Below are 19955 nucleotides of genomic sequence, written 5' to 3'. Positions count from 1 at the left end.
GGAAGCAGCTGACATTTATTAAACATTCACCGAATGACAGGCACAAGGTTAATACTTTATGATGTGGGTATTATCCTGATTTTAAAAGCATAGAAACTAAATTAGAAGTTGCCCAAAGCTACTCAGCTAGTAAATGATGGAGCCAAGATTCAAATCCAGACAATACGACTTCAGAACCTGGATTCTTAACCAATACACTTTTCTTCCTCTCTTGTAAGATTCATCTCAGCAATAAAATTCCATAATTCTGTGGAGGGAGAATTTGTATAGGACTCAAACCAATGGAAAAATCACTAGCAGGACTTTCAGGATCAGGAGGGTTTTAAGAGCAAAGGGGAGAATGCAAGGAGAGCCTGCAGGAGACAGGCACATCTGGCAGAGCGAAGGACTTGGGAAGGACAGTGGAATGCACTAGAGGCCTCTCTGAGGAAGGGGCATTTGAATTGATACCTGAAGGATAAATAGAAATTACCAGGTAAAGAGTATAATTAAGTTTCTAAGAAAACTTTCTAAACAGACGATACAAATATCCTCACAGTACATTAAATTCACTTTTTTGGTGTTTGCTTTTGCCTTACTTTGTGGACTACATGTGAGGGATACTTAGTTCTTGTTTGCTACAGTGGGTTAAAGGGTGGCCCCAAAAGACATGTCACCATCTCAGCGCCTGGAACTTGTGAATGAGACTCTGTTTGGAAGAAGGGTCTTTGCAGATGTAATCAAGTTAAGGCTCTTGATATGAGATCTGGGTTAAAGATTACCCAGTTGGGCCCTAAATCCAACTGTTTCTGTTGTTTTAAATCAGCAAGTTTGTGTAATTTGTTATGGTAGCTCTGGGAAATGAATACACTTGGTTTCTCCCTGTAACTGAGCATGAATCTGGGCCACTTTCCCTAGATATCTACCCTTCTACACTCAGGGCATCCAAAGTTATACAGATATACATAACTAAGAAGTCAAAACAAATGTCAAACACATTTTTGGATATCAGATATGACTGTACATTTGTACCACTGCCTCTTTGGCAAGGGTAATGAGGCATGGATTATTTGGATACTAAACAACCCTGAAATGGCCTGAAGCTATTTGAAAAAAGCACTTTTTGTCTTCTTTTTTTTTTAACCCACCTGGTTGCACTTTCCTTTGCCACGACTACCCTGAGTCATTCTATTTTGTACATCCTATAATTTTAACACGGACAGTGATTCATCCTACATAACTGTTCTTTAAAGCAATTCTATTGTCTTTAGTTGGACTTTTCAAAAAAAGGTATGTATATATAAAGAGGAGCTTATTAATTTTACTTTTATAATAAGTGATTACTTAAATCTGGTATCTTTTGATCTGCAGAAGCTGTTAAATTTGTTTTGTGAAATAGAGCAATATAGCCTGACTGGTGTGGCTCAGTGGTTGAGCGTCGACCCATGAATCAAGAGGTCACCTGTTTGATTCCTGGTCAGGTCACATGTCCAGTTTGTAGGTTCCATCCCCAGTGCAGGAGGCAACTGATTGATGTTTCTATCTCATTGATGTTTCTATCTCTCTCTCCCTTTCCCTTTCCCTTTCTCTCTAAAAACCAATAAAACATATTTAAAAAATAGAGCAATATAACCAAAGCTATTCTGGAGAAAAGACCTTGCGGTACTACACACACATATATAACTTTCATGTCATCATCCAGTTTTTTCAAAAGATTCTACAAAGGTCAGAGGTGGTATTATTTTAAACAAATAAACAAGCAAACCAACTGCTACTTTTTTGATATTTTGATAAGCAAACCAACTGCTACTTTTTTGATATTTTGATGAGATATTTTAGTCTTAATAAGCTGTTATAAAATACATTGAATTACATTGACAAAATTGTGAAAAACTGTACCCAAAGTTACATTGCAGCATTGTTTATAATATTAACAATAGGAAAATGTAATTGTCAAAAAGAGAGCAATTGTTAAACTATGGTGCATCATACCTAGGGTAGAAATTATGAAATTATGTTTTGGAGATTTTTTTAAAAGATACTTAATAAAACACTTGGTGTATACTAGTACATATAGATGTAATAAAGATGTGCATGTAAAAGTATGAATACATATGATAGAGATATGTTATTGCTGAAACTTGGCTATAACTGAAAGGTTAATCCTTTACCCAAATTAAAAAGGGATAACTGAAAACTTTCCCAGATTCTCTGAAGTAGTTGGTTGGGGAAGTGGCTACACTGTACATCCTATGTAAATTGGATCTGCCATTCAGACCTGCCCTTAAAGAAAAGGCATAAGGAATTAAAGAATTTTTTCCCCTGCCTTCCCCACTAGACAGCAGACAGAGCATACCTACAACTTTGTATACATATATGTACTGAAAATGGTGTGAAGAGGTTCTGGACTGAAAACATAACCTGGTATTTCCTCCATATCCCAAGCTAATTTTAAAGTGGAAGCAAATCACCTTCCTAAAGTCATGGTTTTCTCATTCTTGACCAGAAAAACACCTCAAAATCACTTCAGAGTTAAAACAGGAAAATTAACTTGGAAACATTTCTTCCTATGTTCTAGGATGATAATAAGAAACCAGTTTATGGTAAACCCAAAACAAATCTAAAAGTCCTCATTTAATGAACAGACATAGTCCTCATGTCCTGACTATCTCTCTGTGACCAACTCTCAGGTATATAAACAACAGCAATCATATATAAATTATTCCTGAAAATAAGGAAGAAAATTCTTCCCAATGCAGTTTATGAGGATAGTATACTCATACAGAACATGAAGACATTACAAAAGAGAAAATTATATACCAATATCCCTCAATACTTAACAAAATGTTAGCAAATCATATCTACCAATATATAAAAAACCTAATACATCATTACAAAGTTGGGTTTCATTCAGGACGATAAGAGATAATATAATCTACCATATTAAGAAGATAAAGGAGATTTTATACAGATATATATAAAGTATTTGACAAAATTCAACACCATTTGATGATAAAAATCATTTTTAAATTAGGAAGAAAAAGATTTTCCTTAATTTGATAATGGGCATCTACTGCCGGAAGCCAATTCCAGCATGTCATAATTACAAGAGTTTCATCGAAAGGTTGATGGAACTTGGGGACTCAACAAGGGCTGAGTCACATATGTTATCACCTGCTGGGAATGGCTAAAGGCATTTCCCCAAACCTGAAAAGGATGATTGCTTGCTGCCAGACAGCTCAAGGCATCTTTTTTTTTTTTAATTACTTTATTGATTAAGGTATCACATATTTGTCATAGCTCAGGTCATCTTAATCTACATGTTATTGCCTCCTACTGGCCAAACACCTGAAGAGGTCATAGGCAATTCCCCATTCTGACAATGGATTCTGTACCTAACCCTACCCTTTGATGTATTTCCACCTTGCCTTAGGACAAATGGTGTTAATAAAAAGCAAGGGGTTCTGAGAAAAGGAGAACTTGGTTTCTTTAGCCAGGCTCCTCTGCCCCCCCACAAATGCCTTTCAAAATTATGTTTCGTCTCTGGACTCTTATTTAATTTATGCACAGCCCCTTCTTGAGGTTTCCTGAACCCTTCTAGATGCCGGATCAAGACTACTGGCGTTAATCTATGAACAGTCTAATCTAATATCCAACTTAAAGGTGACATATTGAATGCTTTACATCTAAAATCAGCCAGAAGCCAAGGATGACCACTCACACCACTTGTATTCAACATTTTACTGGTGATTGAAGCAAGTACAATAAGGCAAGAAAAGAAGGCATTAATATAAAAAAAGGAGAGGTGAAACTGTTTGCAGATGACATGATTTCTTACATAGAAAAACCTAAGGAATTCACAAAACAACTAGAAGAATAATCAAATTTAGCAAGCTGCAGAATACAAGCTCAATATAGAAAAATCAATTGTATTTTAATAGCAGCAGCAAACAGTTGGGAAATGAAATGAAAATTCCATTTATAATAGCATCAAAACATAAAATATTTATGTTTAAAAAATATGTGCAAGACTTGTGTATTTAAAAAACTGCTGAGAGAAGACCTAAAATAATGGATATAACATGCTCATGAAGGAAGACTCATGATCACTAAGATGTCAGTTCACTCCAAATTAATCTACATGTTAAATGTTATTGTAATCACAAGTCCTGCCTCTTTTTTTACATAGAAAGTGACAAGCTAATTCTAATATTTATATGGAAATACAAAGACTAAAATATGTAAAGTAATCTTGAAAAAGAAGAATCAAGTTGGGAGGATTTATAATACCTTCTGCTACTTTAAGACTTTCTATAAAGCTACAGTAATCAAGACAGTGAACCTGGGCATAAAGAGAGATATATATAGATAAGTAGAGAGCTATGCAACAGATTTATAGTTAAAAGGTCATTTGATTTTTGATAAAGGTGCCAAAGCAAACAGATGGAGGGCCTTTTTGACAAATGGTGCTGGTACAATTGGATATCTATATAAAAAAAAATCTTGACTTCTACTTCACACAGTATATAGAAATTAGAGACGGATCATATATAAAATATAAGAATTAAAACACTAAAGCTTCTAGGAGAAAAATATAGGAGAATCTTCATAGTTTGGTGGTAAAGGTTTATTAGGACCAGAAAATAATAATAAAAAAATTAAACTGGATGAATTACACTTTATCAAAGTAAAAAATAAAAAACTTCTGTTAATCAAAATACACCATTCAGAAGGTGAACAGGCAAGCCACAGGCTAGAAAAATATTCACAAAATATATATCTAATATAGGATTTGCATCTAAAATATATCAAGATTTTCCACAATTCAATAATAAGACAAGTAACCCAATAAAAATGGGCAAAAGATTTGAACAGACACTTCACCAAAAAAGATATATGAATACTAACACAAAAAGTTGCTTAACAGTAGAAGTCATCAGGGAAATACAAATTAAAAATACAATGAGACGCCTTTATATAAACTCGAAAATCACTTAAATTAAAAAAGACTGTTGTTAACCAATTATTAATAAGAACGTGGAACAACTTGAACTGCTGCACATTGCTGGCGAGACTGTAAACAGATACACTGTGAAAAAAAGTCTGATAGTTTTTTTATAAAGAAATATTCACTTCCCTTGGACCCAACAATTCTCTCCTTAGGTATGTATCCAAGAGAAATGAAAATACATATCCTCATAAAGACTAACAGAAGACTGTTTATAGCAGCTTTATTCAAGATAGCCAATAACTAGAAACAGCCAATGTGTCCAACAAAAGGTAAATTGTGGAGTATTCATAAAATGGATTACTATTTATAAAAAAGGAACAAACTATTATACATGCAACAATATGAATGGATCTCAAAAATAGGCTAAGAAAAACTTTAAAGAGTGTACACTATAATTCCGTTTTTATGAGGTTCTAGAACAAACAAAATTAAATTATGGTGGGGAAATGCACAGAATTAAGGTTGCTTCTTGGTGAGTGGAGGCAGAATTGACACTGAAGAAGCACAAGGGAACTTTAAACAAATACTGAACTTCAGTTAGTATTTATGGTGAAGTATTCAGGAGTGAATGCGCTTAAGTCTGTAACTTACTTTGAATGCACCGAAATAAATAAATAAATAAATAAATAAATAAATAAATAAATAAATAAATTAATTAAAAGATTGATAGAGGACTATCAGGAAAATACAGCAAAATGTTAATTGAGCCATATATATGGATGTTCTTTGGTTAATTATTTTAACTTTTCTAAATGTCTGAAAATTTTCATAATAAAATATTGGAGGAAAATTGTGTTTTCAATTCCTCCAGCTCTCTCTCTCTGCCTGTACAAACTGGAACTGAATTTGTATAAAGCCCATAGGGGGTGCTATTTTCAGAGTAATAATTTTACCTTAAAAAAAACCAAACCACAACAAACTTTAATACAAGACATAAACCAAGCCATTCCTTCTCACCAAAGAATGAATTAAAAAGAAGAATGATTTTAGCTTCACCTTATACATGTAATCTCTAGCTCTGATGGAGAAGTTCAGAAGTTTCATGCACTGTACCTTAGCTTAGATGACTACTTCTAAGGCTAATCATTTAAAGATGGGTACCTGTCTTGACTATAATTTAAAAAAAAAAAAAGTAACTTCACCCCACCCTATTTTTACTGAATTTATTGGGGTGACACTGGTTCACAAAATTATACAGGTTTCAGGTGCACAATTCCACAACACATCATCTGTACTCTGTATTGTGTGTTCACCACCTCAAGTCAGGTCTCCTTCCATCACCATTTATCTCCCTATACTGCCCTGACTTTAGTCTTTAGCACAAGAAAATATATTTTCTGAGCTTGGACTCTCAAGGCGAAACTCAGGGATATAATATCAACAAAACAGAAAAAAAACTTTTGGGTTTCATTACCTTTATCAAGAGATGCCCCAGCCATGTGGTAAAAGCTCAATGCAGTGTCCACATCATTAATATTCTTTAGGAAAGTAAAGAAGTTCTCCACTTCCTGAAATGTCAGACCCTGAAAGAAGAGAGAGAGAGCAGAGTAAGGCAGGAACCTCGAACAAAAAGCTGCATAAAATGCAGAAACTAGGCTGTTATTCATGTCTATCAACCAGAAATTTATGCTATGTCTAGAATAGAGACTGAATAAATTAGTCAAGGAATGTCAAATTTGTACACAACTGGGGAACAAAACTCCAGAATTTTACTCCAAGAAAGGAAAGCTGGCTAATTACTTTCCTCTCACATGTAAAATATGACATGATTGCTTTCACTGTTACAGTGGAGGCTGGATATCTTTAATGAAAGTATTTCAAACTGTGCCTTGCAATTAGTCACAATTATCTATTTTGATATTCCTAAATGAGCTGTAGCCACTTGATCTGTCATACATCTTAACAAGTAAGACCAGAGTCAGGACTTCGATTTAAATAATCTACTTACAGGCTAACTAAGCTCTTTGAAGCTTCAGCTAATTAAAGAATCACCCAAAATCAGTGATTCACATTGGAACAGTTTCAGAATGTAGAACCCAAGGATGTGGGAAGCTGTTCAATATCTCAATTTAAAAGCTACGGATAAAGCAATTTGCCATTTAATTTTAATCTGATGAAATTCTGTGAATGAAGAAATTCTTTTCAAAAGCTAGTCAAAGGTTTGCTGATCTCAAATTCTATTTTCTATGAAAGCTCAAGAGAGAGTAGTTACATAAATAGGGGCTACAGGGAATTCCCTCACAGGGAGGAATATTTGTCCTATTAGCCATTTCCCACTTCTCACACATCATGCTGTGATGGAATGAATACAATTTCTAAGAAGTAAATAACACTGAAGAGACACTGAGATCAACGCTTTTTAATGAAAAATCAGGTCCTTAATGGATTGCAAATGTTAGTACTGCTGCTCTTCCAATTTCCATTTCCCCAAACCACAGAGCCCAGGAGTCCACCATGTTCTCAGTAATAAGGAAACCTTAAGATAGACAATCCATAGTACTTTCCTGGTATTCTCCAAACTGGGTCAATGTTATCTTTCTTATTTTATCAACCAAACTAAGAACTAAATTACTGAATATATAATTATATCACATGATCTTTTATAGTTTACTAGAGGCCTGGTGTGTGAAATTTGTGCATGGGGGGGGGGGTTGTTCCTCAGCCTGGCCTGCACCCTCTCCAATCTGGGACCCTTAGGGGAATGTCCGACTGCCAGTTTAGGGGCATTAACTCCAGCCATTAGGAAAATTACACAGAATGTCCTTGACATACAAACAGTGTGGTTTTATGAGTTGTTTTAATAATAATGGCCATTCCTTTAAATAATATCTGCTTACATACAATATAGCTGGTACTATGTGAATTCAGAATGTTAATATCACAAAATCATAGAAGGCTGTAGTAGAAATAACCTTGAATTGTCTAGTCCAAACTTTTATAAATACTGGAATTCCCTTTTCAAAGATTTTGAATGCTTTTTGTCCTAAGAAGCTTAACCAACTTTTGAGGTAACCCATTTTCTGTGAAAGGACTGGGGGACTCCGGTGGGGCTAGGGGACTGGGCGCCGAAATCTTTGTGACGGTGTGATGGCCAATTTGCATATTCCCTCTTTATTAGATAGGATTTCCCAAGAATCAAAGAATTTAAACTTTTCTTGTGGAATATGATGACCATATAGAAAGGCACAGCCCTGGCCAATATGGTTCAGTTGGTTGAACATTGTCCCATGCACTGAAAGGTCACCAGTTTAATTCCTGGTCAGGGCACATACCCAGGTTTTGGGTTTGATCCCAGGTCAGGATGTGTGTGGGAGGCAACCAATCGATGTTTCTTTCTTTCTCCCTTCCTCTCTCTCTAAAAAATCAATAAAAACGTATCTTAAGCCCTAACCCAGTGATGGGCAACCTTTTGAGCTTGGTGTGTCAAACTTCGCCCAAAAACTGAGCATAACTCGGGTAGTGTGTCACTTTGAGGAAAAAACATTATTTCGCAAATGTTTCATCCTCAGGAGCAGCAAATGTTTCATCCTCGGCATGCGGCCGCCTCAGCGGCCGCGTGTCATCAGAAATGGCTACGCATGTCAGTGCTGACATGTGTGTCATAGGTTCGCCATCACTGCCCTAACCGGTTTGGCTCAGTGGATAGAGCGTCGGCCTGAAGACTGAAGGGTCCCAGGTTCGGTTCCAGTCAAGGGCATGTACCTTGGTTGCGGGCACAATCCCAGTCGGGGGTGTGTAGGAGGCAGCTGATCGATGTTTCTCTCTCATCAATGTTTCTTTCTCATCTATGTTTCTAACTCTCTATCCCTCTCCCTTCCTCTCTGTAAAAAAAAATCAGTAAAATATATTTTTAAAAAAGTATCTTAAAAAAAAAGGAAGGCCCAGAAAAAAATGTACAACTTAACAACCTGTTGTAAAATGAACATCCATAAAACCTCCATTCAGGTCAAGGAACAGACTGATCAGCATCCCAGAAGAAGCCTCTCTCTGTCTCACCAACATGGCCCTTCCCAACCATAAGCCTCTTCTCTTCTCAGTGGTTATCACTTTTCTGATTTTTAGGGGCTACATTTCAATGTCTTTAAAAAAAAAAAAAGCACTATATATTATCCATAATGCATCTTAACAGAAACAAGAGTTTAGTTATGCCTGTTTTTGAACTTTATAAATGAATCATGAAGTACGTATTCTACAGTCATGGACCGCATAATGATGTTTCAGTCAACAATGACTGCATATGTGACAATGGTCCCATAACATTACAATGGAGCTGAAAAATCCCTATCCCATGTAGCCTTGGTAACATCATAGTGCTATGCATTACTCACATGTTTGTGTTGATACTGGTGTAAACAAACCTATTGGGCTGCCAGCTGTCAGTTGTATGAAAGCATAGCATAGCACATACTATGTGTTTCTGTGGTTAGATATATTTTGATACACAAATACTTACCATTGTACTACAGTTGCCTACAGTATTCAGTACATAACAGTAACCTGTGTTAGGCTAGGAGCAACAGACTATGTACCAGATAGCCTACCTGTGCAGTAGGCTATAAGTCTGTGTAAGTACACTCTATAATGTTCGCACAATGATGAATCGCCTAACTACTCGTTTCTCAGAACATATCCCTGTTGTTTAGCGGCACATGACTATAGTATATATGGCTTTTCTCTTTAAGATTTGTCCATATTTTTGTGTACATATGTAGTTCATTAATTTTTACTGCTATAACTATTCCATTGTGTAAATATACCAAAATTTATTTATCCATTCTATTTGGGCTGTTTCTAGTTTTGGGCAATTATGAACAATAGTGCCTCTGTATTTAAGCATTAATTCAAACATGTATGGACTACCTACTATGTACCAAGCTCCATAATATTTGGCAGTGAAATGGAAGGCCTACACTAAATAATTTTTCCATAACTTGAGGTCATTTTCTTGGCCTTGATTTAGAGGAGCAGTCGCCAACCGGTTTGTGCAAGGGGCTCGGCTCTCTCAGCCACAGGTTTTGTCCGGAAGGAAGGTCGTCTGGAAGGTTGTTCAGTTGTCTGGTCTAATTAGCATATTATGCTTTTATTATTATAGATGAGTACAGAGTTTCAGTCTGAGAAGATAAAAAGAGTTCTGGAGATGGATGGTGGTGATGGTTGTACAACAGTGTGAATGTACTTACTGCCACTGAATTGTACACTTAATGGTAAATTTTGTTATGTATATTTAAAAAAAGGCTTGCTAAAGCTTTTTACTTTTCTTATTAAGGTGTGGGTTTCTATGACAGGGGGGCACTAGGGACCTGAGTTACTGAAAGGGTTTTATAAGGCCAATAGGTTAACATAAAATTCTAAGAAGAGAAAAGGCATGGCAGTGAAAATGCTCCCTACTCTGACAACCTTTAATGTTTGTTAATTTATTTATCACGAAACATTAAAAAATACAGCTCAAGACCAGAGTACTTATGCTGAGAATCATTTGGGGACAGACAGCTAGAACAATCTGAATTGAGTGACTATTCATTTGATAATTTAGAAAAAAACGGTGTCCTACAAATCACATTACAGTCAAACCTTGAATGTCTCCCATCTCGAACAGTGTGGTTATCAGCCAAGGTATTTACAGAACAAATGTCTGACACCCCTTTCAAGCTAACACCTCAGTATGACAAAAAGCATCTCTCATGCAACAAAGGACAGATGCTTTTGTTGCTGGCAAAATCAACAATTAGCACAGTTTTAAAACAAGAGTGCTAAGGTTTCTAAGGGTGTGAAAGAAACAATGATTACAGACAATTAAAGAGGTAGAAAAATTGTTGATTTGGATAAACGAAAAGCAGTTAGCTAGTGACAGTCATTTGGGAGGCAGTGATATGTGAACAAGCAAAGATGCTGCATGCTGGCCTGAAAGGCACCCCTGGACCGAATGCTGAAAGTGATTCGCCTGCCTGGCTGGTGTTGCTCAGTGGTTGAGTATCGACCCATAACCAGGAGGGCATGGTTTGATTCCCAGTCAGGGCACAGGCCTGGGTTTTGGGCTCAATCCCCAGTAGGGGACATTCTCTATTATTGATGTTTCTATATATATATATATCTCTCTCCCTTCCTCTCTGTGATATCAATAAAAATATATTAAAACAACAACCACCAAAAAACGTTGTGATTCAAAATACTGAGAAAAGAGACAAATCATAGACCAGGAGAAAATATTTAAAAATCATATATCTGATAAAGGACTTGTATCCAGAATTATGTAAAGAACTGTTACAACCCAATGGATGGTAATAATAACCCAATTAAAAAAAAAGATTTGAATAGACTTCTTACCAAAAAGATATATGAATGTCTAATAAGCACATGAAATGATGTTCAGAATCATCAGTCATTAGGGAAATGCAAATTAAAACACAATGAGACACCACCACACATCCATTAAAAAGACAGTAATGACCCTGGCCAGGTAGCTCAGTTGATCAGAGCATCACCCTGATATGCCAAGGTTTCAGGTTTGATCCCGAGTCAGGGCACATACAAGAATCAACCAATGAATGCATCCATAAGTGGAACAACAAACTGATGTTTCTTTCTCTCTCTCTCTCTAAAAATCAATTAATAAAAAAAAATTAAGAAAAATCTTTTAAAAAAAAAGACAGTAACAACTTTTTGTGAGGATGTGGACAAACTGGAACTCTCACACATTGCTGTGGAAATGTAACATGGTACAGCTACTTTGAACAACAGTTTGACAATTTCTTAAAAAAAAAAAAGTTAAATATAATTTTACCATACAACCCACCATTCCACTCCTAGGAATCTCCTTAAGAGAAATAAAAACACAGGTTTACATAAAGACTTGTATGCAAATGTTCATAGAGGTATTACTTATTTGTTTTTAATATATTTTATTGATTTTTTACAGAGAGGAAGGGAGAGGGATAGAGAGTTAGAAACATCGATGAGAGAGAAACATCGATTAGCTGCCTCCTGCACACCCCTTACTGGGGATGTGCCCGCAACCAAGGTACATGCCCCTGACCGGAATCGAACCTGGGACCTTTCAGTCCACAGGCCAACGCTCTATCCACTGAGCCCCAAACTGGAAACAATTTAAATGTTCATAAACTGGTGAATGGATAAACAAAGTGTAGTACACTAGTATACATACAATAGAATGCTATTTACTATTCAGCAATAAAAAAGTAACAAACTATTAATATAAGCAACAACATGAATAAACCTCAAAAATGTAAGTAAAAGAAGCCAGACACAAAAAACTACATTATTATATGAAAACATTTATATGAAATGTCCAGAAAAGTCAAATCTATAAAGATAAAAAACAGATTTATGGTTGTCAGTGGCTAGAGTGGAAATAGGGATTGACTGTAAACTGGCATGAGAGATATTTTTTGGAGTGATGGGAATGTTCTAAAACTGAGTTGCAGTGACGATTGCATATATCTGTAAATTTACTAAAAATCATTGAACTGTACACTTAAAATGGGTTAATTTTTTTGGTGTATAAATTGTACATCAATAAATCTTTTAAAGAAATAAAAAGTAGTTGTAATAGATGAGAAGCTGGGTAAGGAAAATTTGACTTCATCTGGAGTCAGCTATAAAGGCACATATTTAGTGCTGATAGGCCATGGATGAGTATAAACACACTGTAATGGATGGATTCCTTCGCCTTGTCTTTTAACTGGTCATAGCAAATTCATCTGCCAGGAATTAATTAATCCATCACCTGAGGGTTTTTTTAAAGGGCTTTGCAAGCAATGTGTTTAGAATCTGATGACCACATGTGGCTCAATCCTCAAACATCTGCAAGAATAAGTGAATATTTGCCCTAACTCGTTTGGGTTAGTGAATAGATCGTTGGTCTGCCGGACTGAAGGGTCCCAGGTTCGATTCCGGTCAAGGGCATGTACCTTGGTTGCGGGCACATCCCCAGTAGGGGGTGTGCAGGAGACAGCTAATTGATGTTTCTCTCTCATTGATGTTTCTAACTCTCTATCCCTCTTCCCTTCCTCTCTGTAAAAAAAAAACCACCAATAAAATATTATTTAAAAAAAGAATAAATGAATAGGAGAGCCCATGTGAATATTATCCACAGATAGCATGAAATTAATAATTTAAGTTTTATTATAATCCTATATAATAAAAGCCTAATATGCTAAGTGTCTGGTCATCTGGTCTTCCATTCAACCAATCAAAGCATAATATGCTAATGATATGCTAAGGCCACTCACAGCTCGCTATGACGTGCACTGATCACCAGGGGGCAGACAGTCAACCGGTAGGTTAGCTTGCTGCTGGGGTGTGGCCCATTGGTACTGAGTGAGACAGGCTAGACACGCCCTGGAGCCTTCCCCCGGTCCCTCTCTGGCTGGCCAACCTCCCGCCGTCCCTCCCCGACCCTGATTGTGCACCGGTGGGGTCCCTTGGCCTGGCCTGCGCCCTCTTGCAATCTGGGACCCCTCGGGGGATGTCGGAGAGCCGGTTTCAGACCAAGCCTGCTCAATGCAGGAGCTGCCCCCTGGTGGTCAGTGAGCTCCCACAGAGGGAGCACTACTCAGCCAGAAGCCAGGCTCACGTCTGGTTTGGTTCCCAGTCAGGGCACAGGCCTGCGTTTCTAAAAGAGAGTAGGTCTTTTTTAAAAACACATTTTTTATTGTTTTTTTAGAAGAGAGAGACAGGAAGGGAGAAGGAGAGAGAGAAACACTGATTGGTTTTGCACACCCCCCTATGGGGGATTGAGCCCGCAACTTGGGTATGTGCCCCGACCAGGAATCGAACTGGTGACCCTTTAGTGCATGGGACAATGCTCAATCAACTGAGTCACACTGGCCAGGGCAATTAGCTAAATTATTAAAGTTTGCAGCTTCTGCACTCTTGAGCATAGAAAAACCAAATTTATAAAGTCTCAGAAGCTGTTTTGTAATGAGGAGAATACAACAATTTAGAGGACAAAAAGGAAATTTTAGAGCTGTCAGATTTGGCCTAGAAGCATTCACAGGAAAAAGAATATTGAGGGGAATAGGGAAAATCTAGTAGAGGATAGGGAGTAATCTTTAAAATAAAACCCAAACAAAACATGTTTTCCCATTAAAAATAGAAAAGAAAACTCTGTTAAATAAGAAACACGGTGGTTACTCAGGGTATGAACACAGTAAATTTCCCAGGAAAGGCAGCTTCCCAGTTCTTCAAGCTATTACCCAGGGACAAAACAGCTAGAGCCACCGATGAAGCATGGCCCCTTTAGAGCAGCGGCTCATAAGCCTAATTTCATTTCAGAATCACTTGAGAACCCTTTTAAGAAACTCTCATGCCTGGAACCATTGAGCTTCTGATTTAATTGGTTTGAATCGGGCCTCAAAAATCGCATTTCTTAAAAATTCCCCAAGTGATCCTACTGGGCAACCAGGGTGGAGAAGCATTGCTTTAGAGGAAGAGTATGGAGAAATAGAGCTGCCACAGATCTGGAATAGGAAGTGTTGGTTTCCAGTTGACTCTGGGTGGGTCATCAATTTCTCTTTTTCTATGTTTCTATATTTTCAAAGGCAAAATGAGAGCTACCAAGGCTGCTAGAAACACAGAAAAAGAAAAATGGCTGTGAAGCACTGCACGGTCAGGCAGTATGATACAGATATTTATTTAATACACCACTAGGACCTTCAATCTTTTGGGTCTGGTTTGATATTTTGTACAGAACTCCCCCCACACAAAAATTAACATGAGCCAAATGAAAACTCACATTTTCATGCTAACAATTTATCTAAAGTAAAATAAAAAAGCAATTAGAAAAGATGGTTATTCCCCTCTAATGGGAAATGGTCCCAGAGAGATGGACTGGTCACTACAGGAGCAAAGGTCCTTCATTCACTCTCATTTTACCTATTACTATGTTCTCAACTGTTTAACCAACATGAAAGGACATTAAATCTCATTCTTCTTGCTAGAGCAGGCTGGAATTCTGGGCCAGAAGTAATTTGGCACCCCAAATTTTTACCATCTGACAAAATGTGTCCTCTCACTTCAGAGCTCTTTTGAAAGGTCTTCAGGTCCTAAATTAACTTATCCTGCCAAAGCTAAATACTCCATTCCTTCAAGGGAGATGTCTCCAGCACCCAATTTATTGTTCTTAAATATAAATTTATAATAAAATATGAATTAGCTTATCCCGATAATTATAAGGCCAAGTCAATGTCTGAACAAATTTAAAAATAAGTCTGGTTAAAAGAAAGGAGTGTTTCCTAATGCAAACACTATGCTTCCAGGACCAGCACTAAAAAATCCACCTAAACATTTGCAATCAATTTTCTGAAATTTTAATTTCCAGCAGATCTGAGTGGTATATGTACTGTCATCTGTCACTTTCCACTAATGATGAGTCTTTCCCTCCAGCCAAGGGAACACCTGCTCTGGGGACAGGCTGGACTGAGTTCAGAGAGGCTGACACTCTCTCAGAGCCCAGCTGCTCTCGGTTGCAGCTCAAAGCCTGGTTCAGAGGTCCTTTCAGCTTCCTGCCATCCAAGACAAGGAGGAAAAAGTCTGGGTGACGAGAATTGCTTTCTACCAAGTTGGGGCAATGCTACTCAGGCAATATTTCCTGCACAAAAACTAATAACTAAGAAATCAGACAAGTATAGCACTAGCCATCCTATTTCTTATTTTCAGTTATTCAGCCTTTAAAGCCACAGCGCCCTTATAATGCACATCTAGGACAAGCTTCTCAGTTCATGAGGCCAATGAGGTTAAATAATTTGTCTAATGGCCATGGAAACCTCTGAGGCAGGGCCTAAATTCAAGTCTTCTAGCTCCATGTCTCCCATACTGCACTACCTTGGCAATCTCTCATGGGACATTTTTAGTGCTAGGTCAGCTTCCTGGTCATGGCCAAACTGGGAATCATTGTCCAGTGAAATGAGCATTGGGCTGAGAATGAGAAGACATGGGTGTGCTGGCATTGCTCTGCGTGTGTGTCTGAGATCTTGAAGAGGTCTGACCTCTTCACTAATTTCTGCTTCAATGTGTCCTTCCCACTCCCTGGCAAATAAATCCCCAGATGCTGACTCAGTTCTACCATCTGCCTCTTCTTGCTCTAGGCGTAGCCAGTGTTGAAAGGCATTAGAGTGGGGTTGATGAGTGCCACTAGAAATCCATTGTCTCCATTCTCAATGCTGCTCAAAAGATGCTCAATCATCTCTTCCTGAATTCTCTAATAATCTTAGTATCAGTCTTTTTGCTTCTATGCTTGCTTCCTTCCAAACTATTTTTCATAAAGCAGTCAGAATCATCTCTTTAAATATACATACAACCATACCATTTCACTGCTCACAACCCTTTAATAGCTTCCCATTGCACTGTGAATAAAATCCAAACTCATCCCATGCCTGGAAGGTCCGGCATGTTCTGGTCCTCATCTCCCTCTCTGACTGCATTGCAGTCCATTCTCCTTGCTAGTAGGTTCCAATCACAACAGTCCTCTTCAGTTCCTTACACATGCCAGATTTGCCTTTCCTTCCTGTTATGGAATGAATGTTTGTATCTCCCACAAACTTATACATTGAAGCCCTACCCCTCAGTGTGGTTTTATTAGGAGATGGGCCTCTAAGTAAATAATTAAGGTTAAATAAGGTCCTAGGAGTGGAGCCCTGGTCTGAAATGATTAGTGTTCTCATAAGACACATCAGAGAGCTAGTGTGAGCACTCCCCTGCTCCTTGCCTCTCTGTGCAAACACCAGGGAAAGGCCATGTGAGGACACAGCAGGAAGAAGTGTCTACAGGCCGGGAAAGAGAGCCCTCGTTAGAAACCCAATTTTCCAGCGTCTTGATCATGGACTTCTAGCCTCCAGACTGTGAGAAAAGTTAATTTCTGTTGTTTAAGCCACCTAGTCTGTGGTATTTTGTTATAGCAGCCCAAGCAGACTTCTGTACTGCCTGAGTTTTTAACATATGCTGTTTCCTTTTAGGAGCTTCCATTCCCCTCTTCTTCCTTTCCTTCTTCTCTTTCTCTACTTCCTAACTTCCCATTCTAATATGTCCTCTAACAGACCACTCTAATGAAACAGCTCCCCCAAAGGTCACCAATTATTACTATTTTACCAAAACCAATGGACTTTTAAAAATATGTTATTTGTTTTAGAGAGAAGTGGAGGGAGAAAGAGATAGAAACAGTGATCAGCTGCCTCCTACATGATCCCTGGTGGGAGTCCACAACCCAGGCACGTGCCCTGACCAGGAATTGAACTGGTGACCTCTTGGTGCATGGGTTGATGCTCAACCACTGAACCACACTGGCTGGGCCCAATGGATGTTTATCATCTTATATTACTGGGCCATCTCCATCACATCCTCTATTTCCTTGGCTTTGATTTCATTACTTTCTCCAGGTATTTCTCTAAATATTTCCTCAAGATTTCCTTTCTGAGCTACTTAAATGTTAGTGTTTCACTGGATTTTGTTCTTGGCCCACAGTTCTTTTCTATATTATACTTTCCTTGGGTAATCTCATCTGTTCTCCTTGCTTTCACTCTTATTGTGTACTAGTAGCCCTGCGCACGAATCCATGTGCCAGTAGGTCACTGCTGCCCTCCTATAGTTTCCCCTTGACCCCCCCCCCCTCATAGCTTGCTGCCCTGCCCCCTCCTGTAGCTCTCCGCCTCCCACTTGCTTGCTGCCCTGCCCCCTCCTGTAGCTCTCCACCACCCACTTGTAGTTCGCTGCCCCACCCTCCTGCAGATCTGTGATCAGGTTGTTACGCCTCACGGCGTAACGGATAATTAGCATATTCCTCTCTTATTATATAGGATTGATGATTCCCAAATCTAGCTCATCCTCTAAAACAGATTTCAATATCCAACTGCCTGCTAAACAACTCTACTTGGATGTCTATAGGCATCTTACACTCAAGATAGCTACAACTGAACTCTTTATCTTCCCTATAAACCAGCCTCTCTTTTAAATTCTATCTCAGTTCATGGTGTCACCCTTTGTCCAAATAATAAACCTACTGTCATTCTGGGCTCTCCCCTTCTCCTCATCCACTGCTCATTTTTTCAGGTACTAGAGACTAATTAGTTGTAACCTTTGGTCCATGATACCGTATGTTTCCATGGTTTGGCTCTTTTTCTTCCTCTAGGCAAAGATACCTACCTTTCCCTCTTTGAAGTGCTTCTTGAGCTGCTTCTGCATGGCAGTCAGCTTCTTGGACTGCACCCCACTGTAGGCCAGCAGCATGCCACCGAACTGCCTCTCAGTAATCCTCCCATCCACAGGGTCATGGCGTTCAAACTGAGCGGGAAACAGAAAGAGTGTTCTTGGGGTCAAATGGAAAGTATTTTGATGTGGAATGTGGGATGATCATCTGTGCTAGATGGCAGAAAATAGTTGATGGCCAGGATTGTATTTCTGAACTACAATTCTCACTGAGATTTGAAAAAATTAATCAGAAAGAGAAGATCTAGTTTCTTCTCCAACTCTGCCACTGAATATTTATGTAATCAGGAGAGTAACCCAGCCACTCTGGGCCTCAATTTCCTCATAGATAAAGCACAGCTGCTGTGACATCTCATATACCTTACAGGTCAGGAGCATGTTTGCAGAGATCAAAACAATGTTAAAACTCTATTCTAATTCATGAGTAATATCATTGGTAATAAGTAATCTTTGGTCCATCTATATCCTTGCTACTCAGAGAAGACTTAAAATATAATTATTATATATTTGATTTATTATACATACGTAAAGTCATATCAGTTCTTTAGTCTGTATTCAGGCCTTTAAGAATTTCAAGTTTTCCCCCAAATGGCAATCAAATGCTAGGGCATCAATAGAACTTGAAAAAAAAATGTATAGAGTATAGAATATCTTAGTTAGACATGCTTACTTACAATAAAGCTACTGAAATTTTATTAAATGTATTTAAATATTCAGCTGGAAAGGTTAAGTATAAAGGACCTCCAGCTAATCTAAGTAATATCACAAATCTAAGATTTTAATATAAAAACAGAGACCAGAAAGTTATCTCAATGCCAGCTGCAGTGTTAATGATACTTATAAATGCACAGATAATAAATTGGCTAAAGGTGGGCCCAGAAACAAATTAGAAAGCAAATGATTTGAAGATGGTAAAATTTCCCCATGGATTTATTGGAAAATAACAGTTACTAGGAAACTTTCAGATTCCTATGTGGTGAGACATAATCCTGTTTTCATAAGAGGGGTATATATACACAGAGACATTGCTAAGTAAGGTCATATCAACAAACATTCAAACATTTCCCAAGTGTCTACTAGTTGTCTAGCATTGTGTTAGCCTTGTGGGGTAAGGAAAGATGATTCATTTCTGTGCTTAGGGATTTCCCCATCTAGTAGGGAGATAAGATTTACAGACGAGTCACAAAATAAGGAAGTATACAGTCAAGAGTGAAATTCTCTTTTGGTCCTCATTTCCTCAGTTAGCTTGTAAGTTGATAGACACCTTAATTAGTTTCCTCACTGGTGAGACATTCAGTGAGCAATATACAAGAACTGCATTTTAACAATTGCAACCATTTACTGAGCATGTACTATGGGCCAGGTTCTTTACCCATATATTCTTTCACTTAGTCATTATAACACCCTATGGAGTAGATATTATCAGCTCCATTTTACAGATGAGAAAACTGAGGCAACATGAAGGCCTGGGATTCAAACTCAGCTCTGTCTGGACCAAAGACTGTATCTCAATATCATACTGTTTCATCCTTCTAAGCAGTAATACATATTCATCCTACAGAACAGCACCATGTTGTTTTGGAAAAACTTATGCAACCAGGGAGCTAAGTCATATTTAAAGTGAGAGGCAAAACAATTTCCAAGGAAATCAACACCATCAATATTAAGTGAAAGTCTCTTTTTTAACTCAGCCACTCAATATTTCAAGTTTGTCATAGCATCACTTCTGCAGAGCTGATTAATTTTT

At 37.9% G+C, this 19955-nt stretch overlaps 1 protein-coding gene across 3 annotated transcripts in view; it reads right to left on the bottom strand.

The window, feature by feature from the left end:
* The window catches only part of MICU1 (mitochondrial calcium uptake 1), a 179158-nt gene that overhangs the window by 30315 nt on the left and 128888 nt on the right, over window positions 1-19955 (bottom strand). For all 3 annotated transcript variants that reach the window (XM_079793297.1, XM_079793295.1, XM_079793296.1), the window contains 2 exons: window positions 18146-18283; window positions 6405-6513 (listed from right to left, as the gene is read on the bottom strand). In XM_079793297.1, the coding sequence (XP_079649423.1) occupies window positions 6405-6513; window positions 18146-18283 (247 nt within the window). The remainder of the gene's footprint in view (window positions 1-6404; window positions 6514-18145; window positions 18284-19955) is intronic.

This window comes from Cnephaeus nilssonii (assembly GCF_951640355.1).
Source record: "Cnephaeus nilssonii genome assembly, chromosome: 16".
In the NCBI taxonomy this organism is placed as follows: Eukaryota; Metazoa; Chordata; class Mammalia; order Chiroptera; family Vespertilionidae; genus Cnephaeus; species Cnephaeus nilssonii.
The sequence above is the reverse complement of the archived record's forward strand: the minus strand, read 5'-3'. Positions and strand labels throughout refer to the sequence as shown.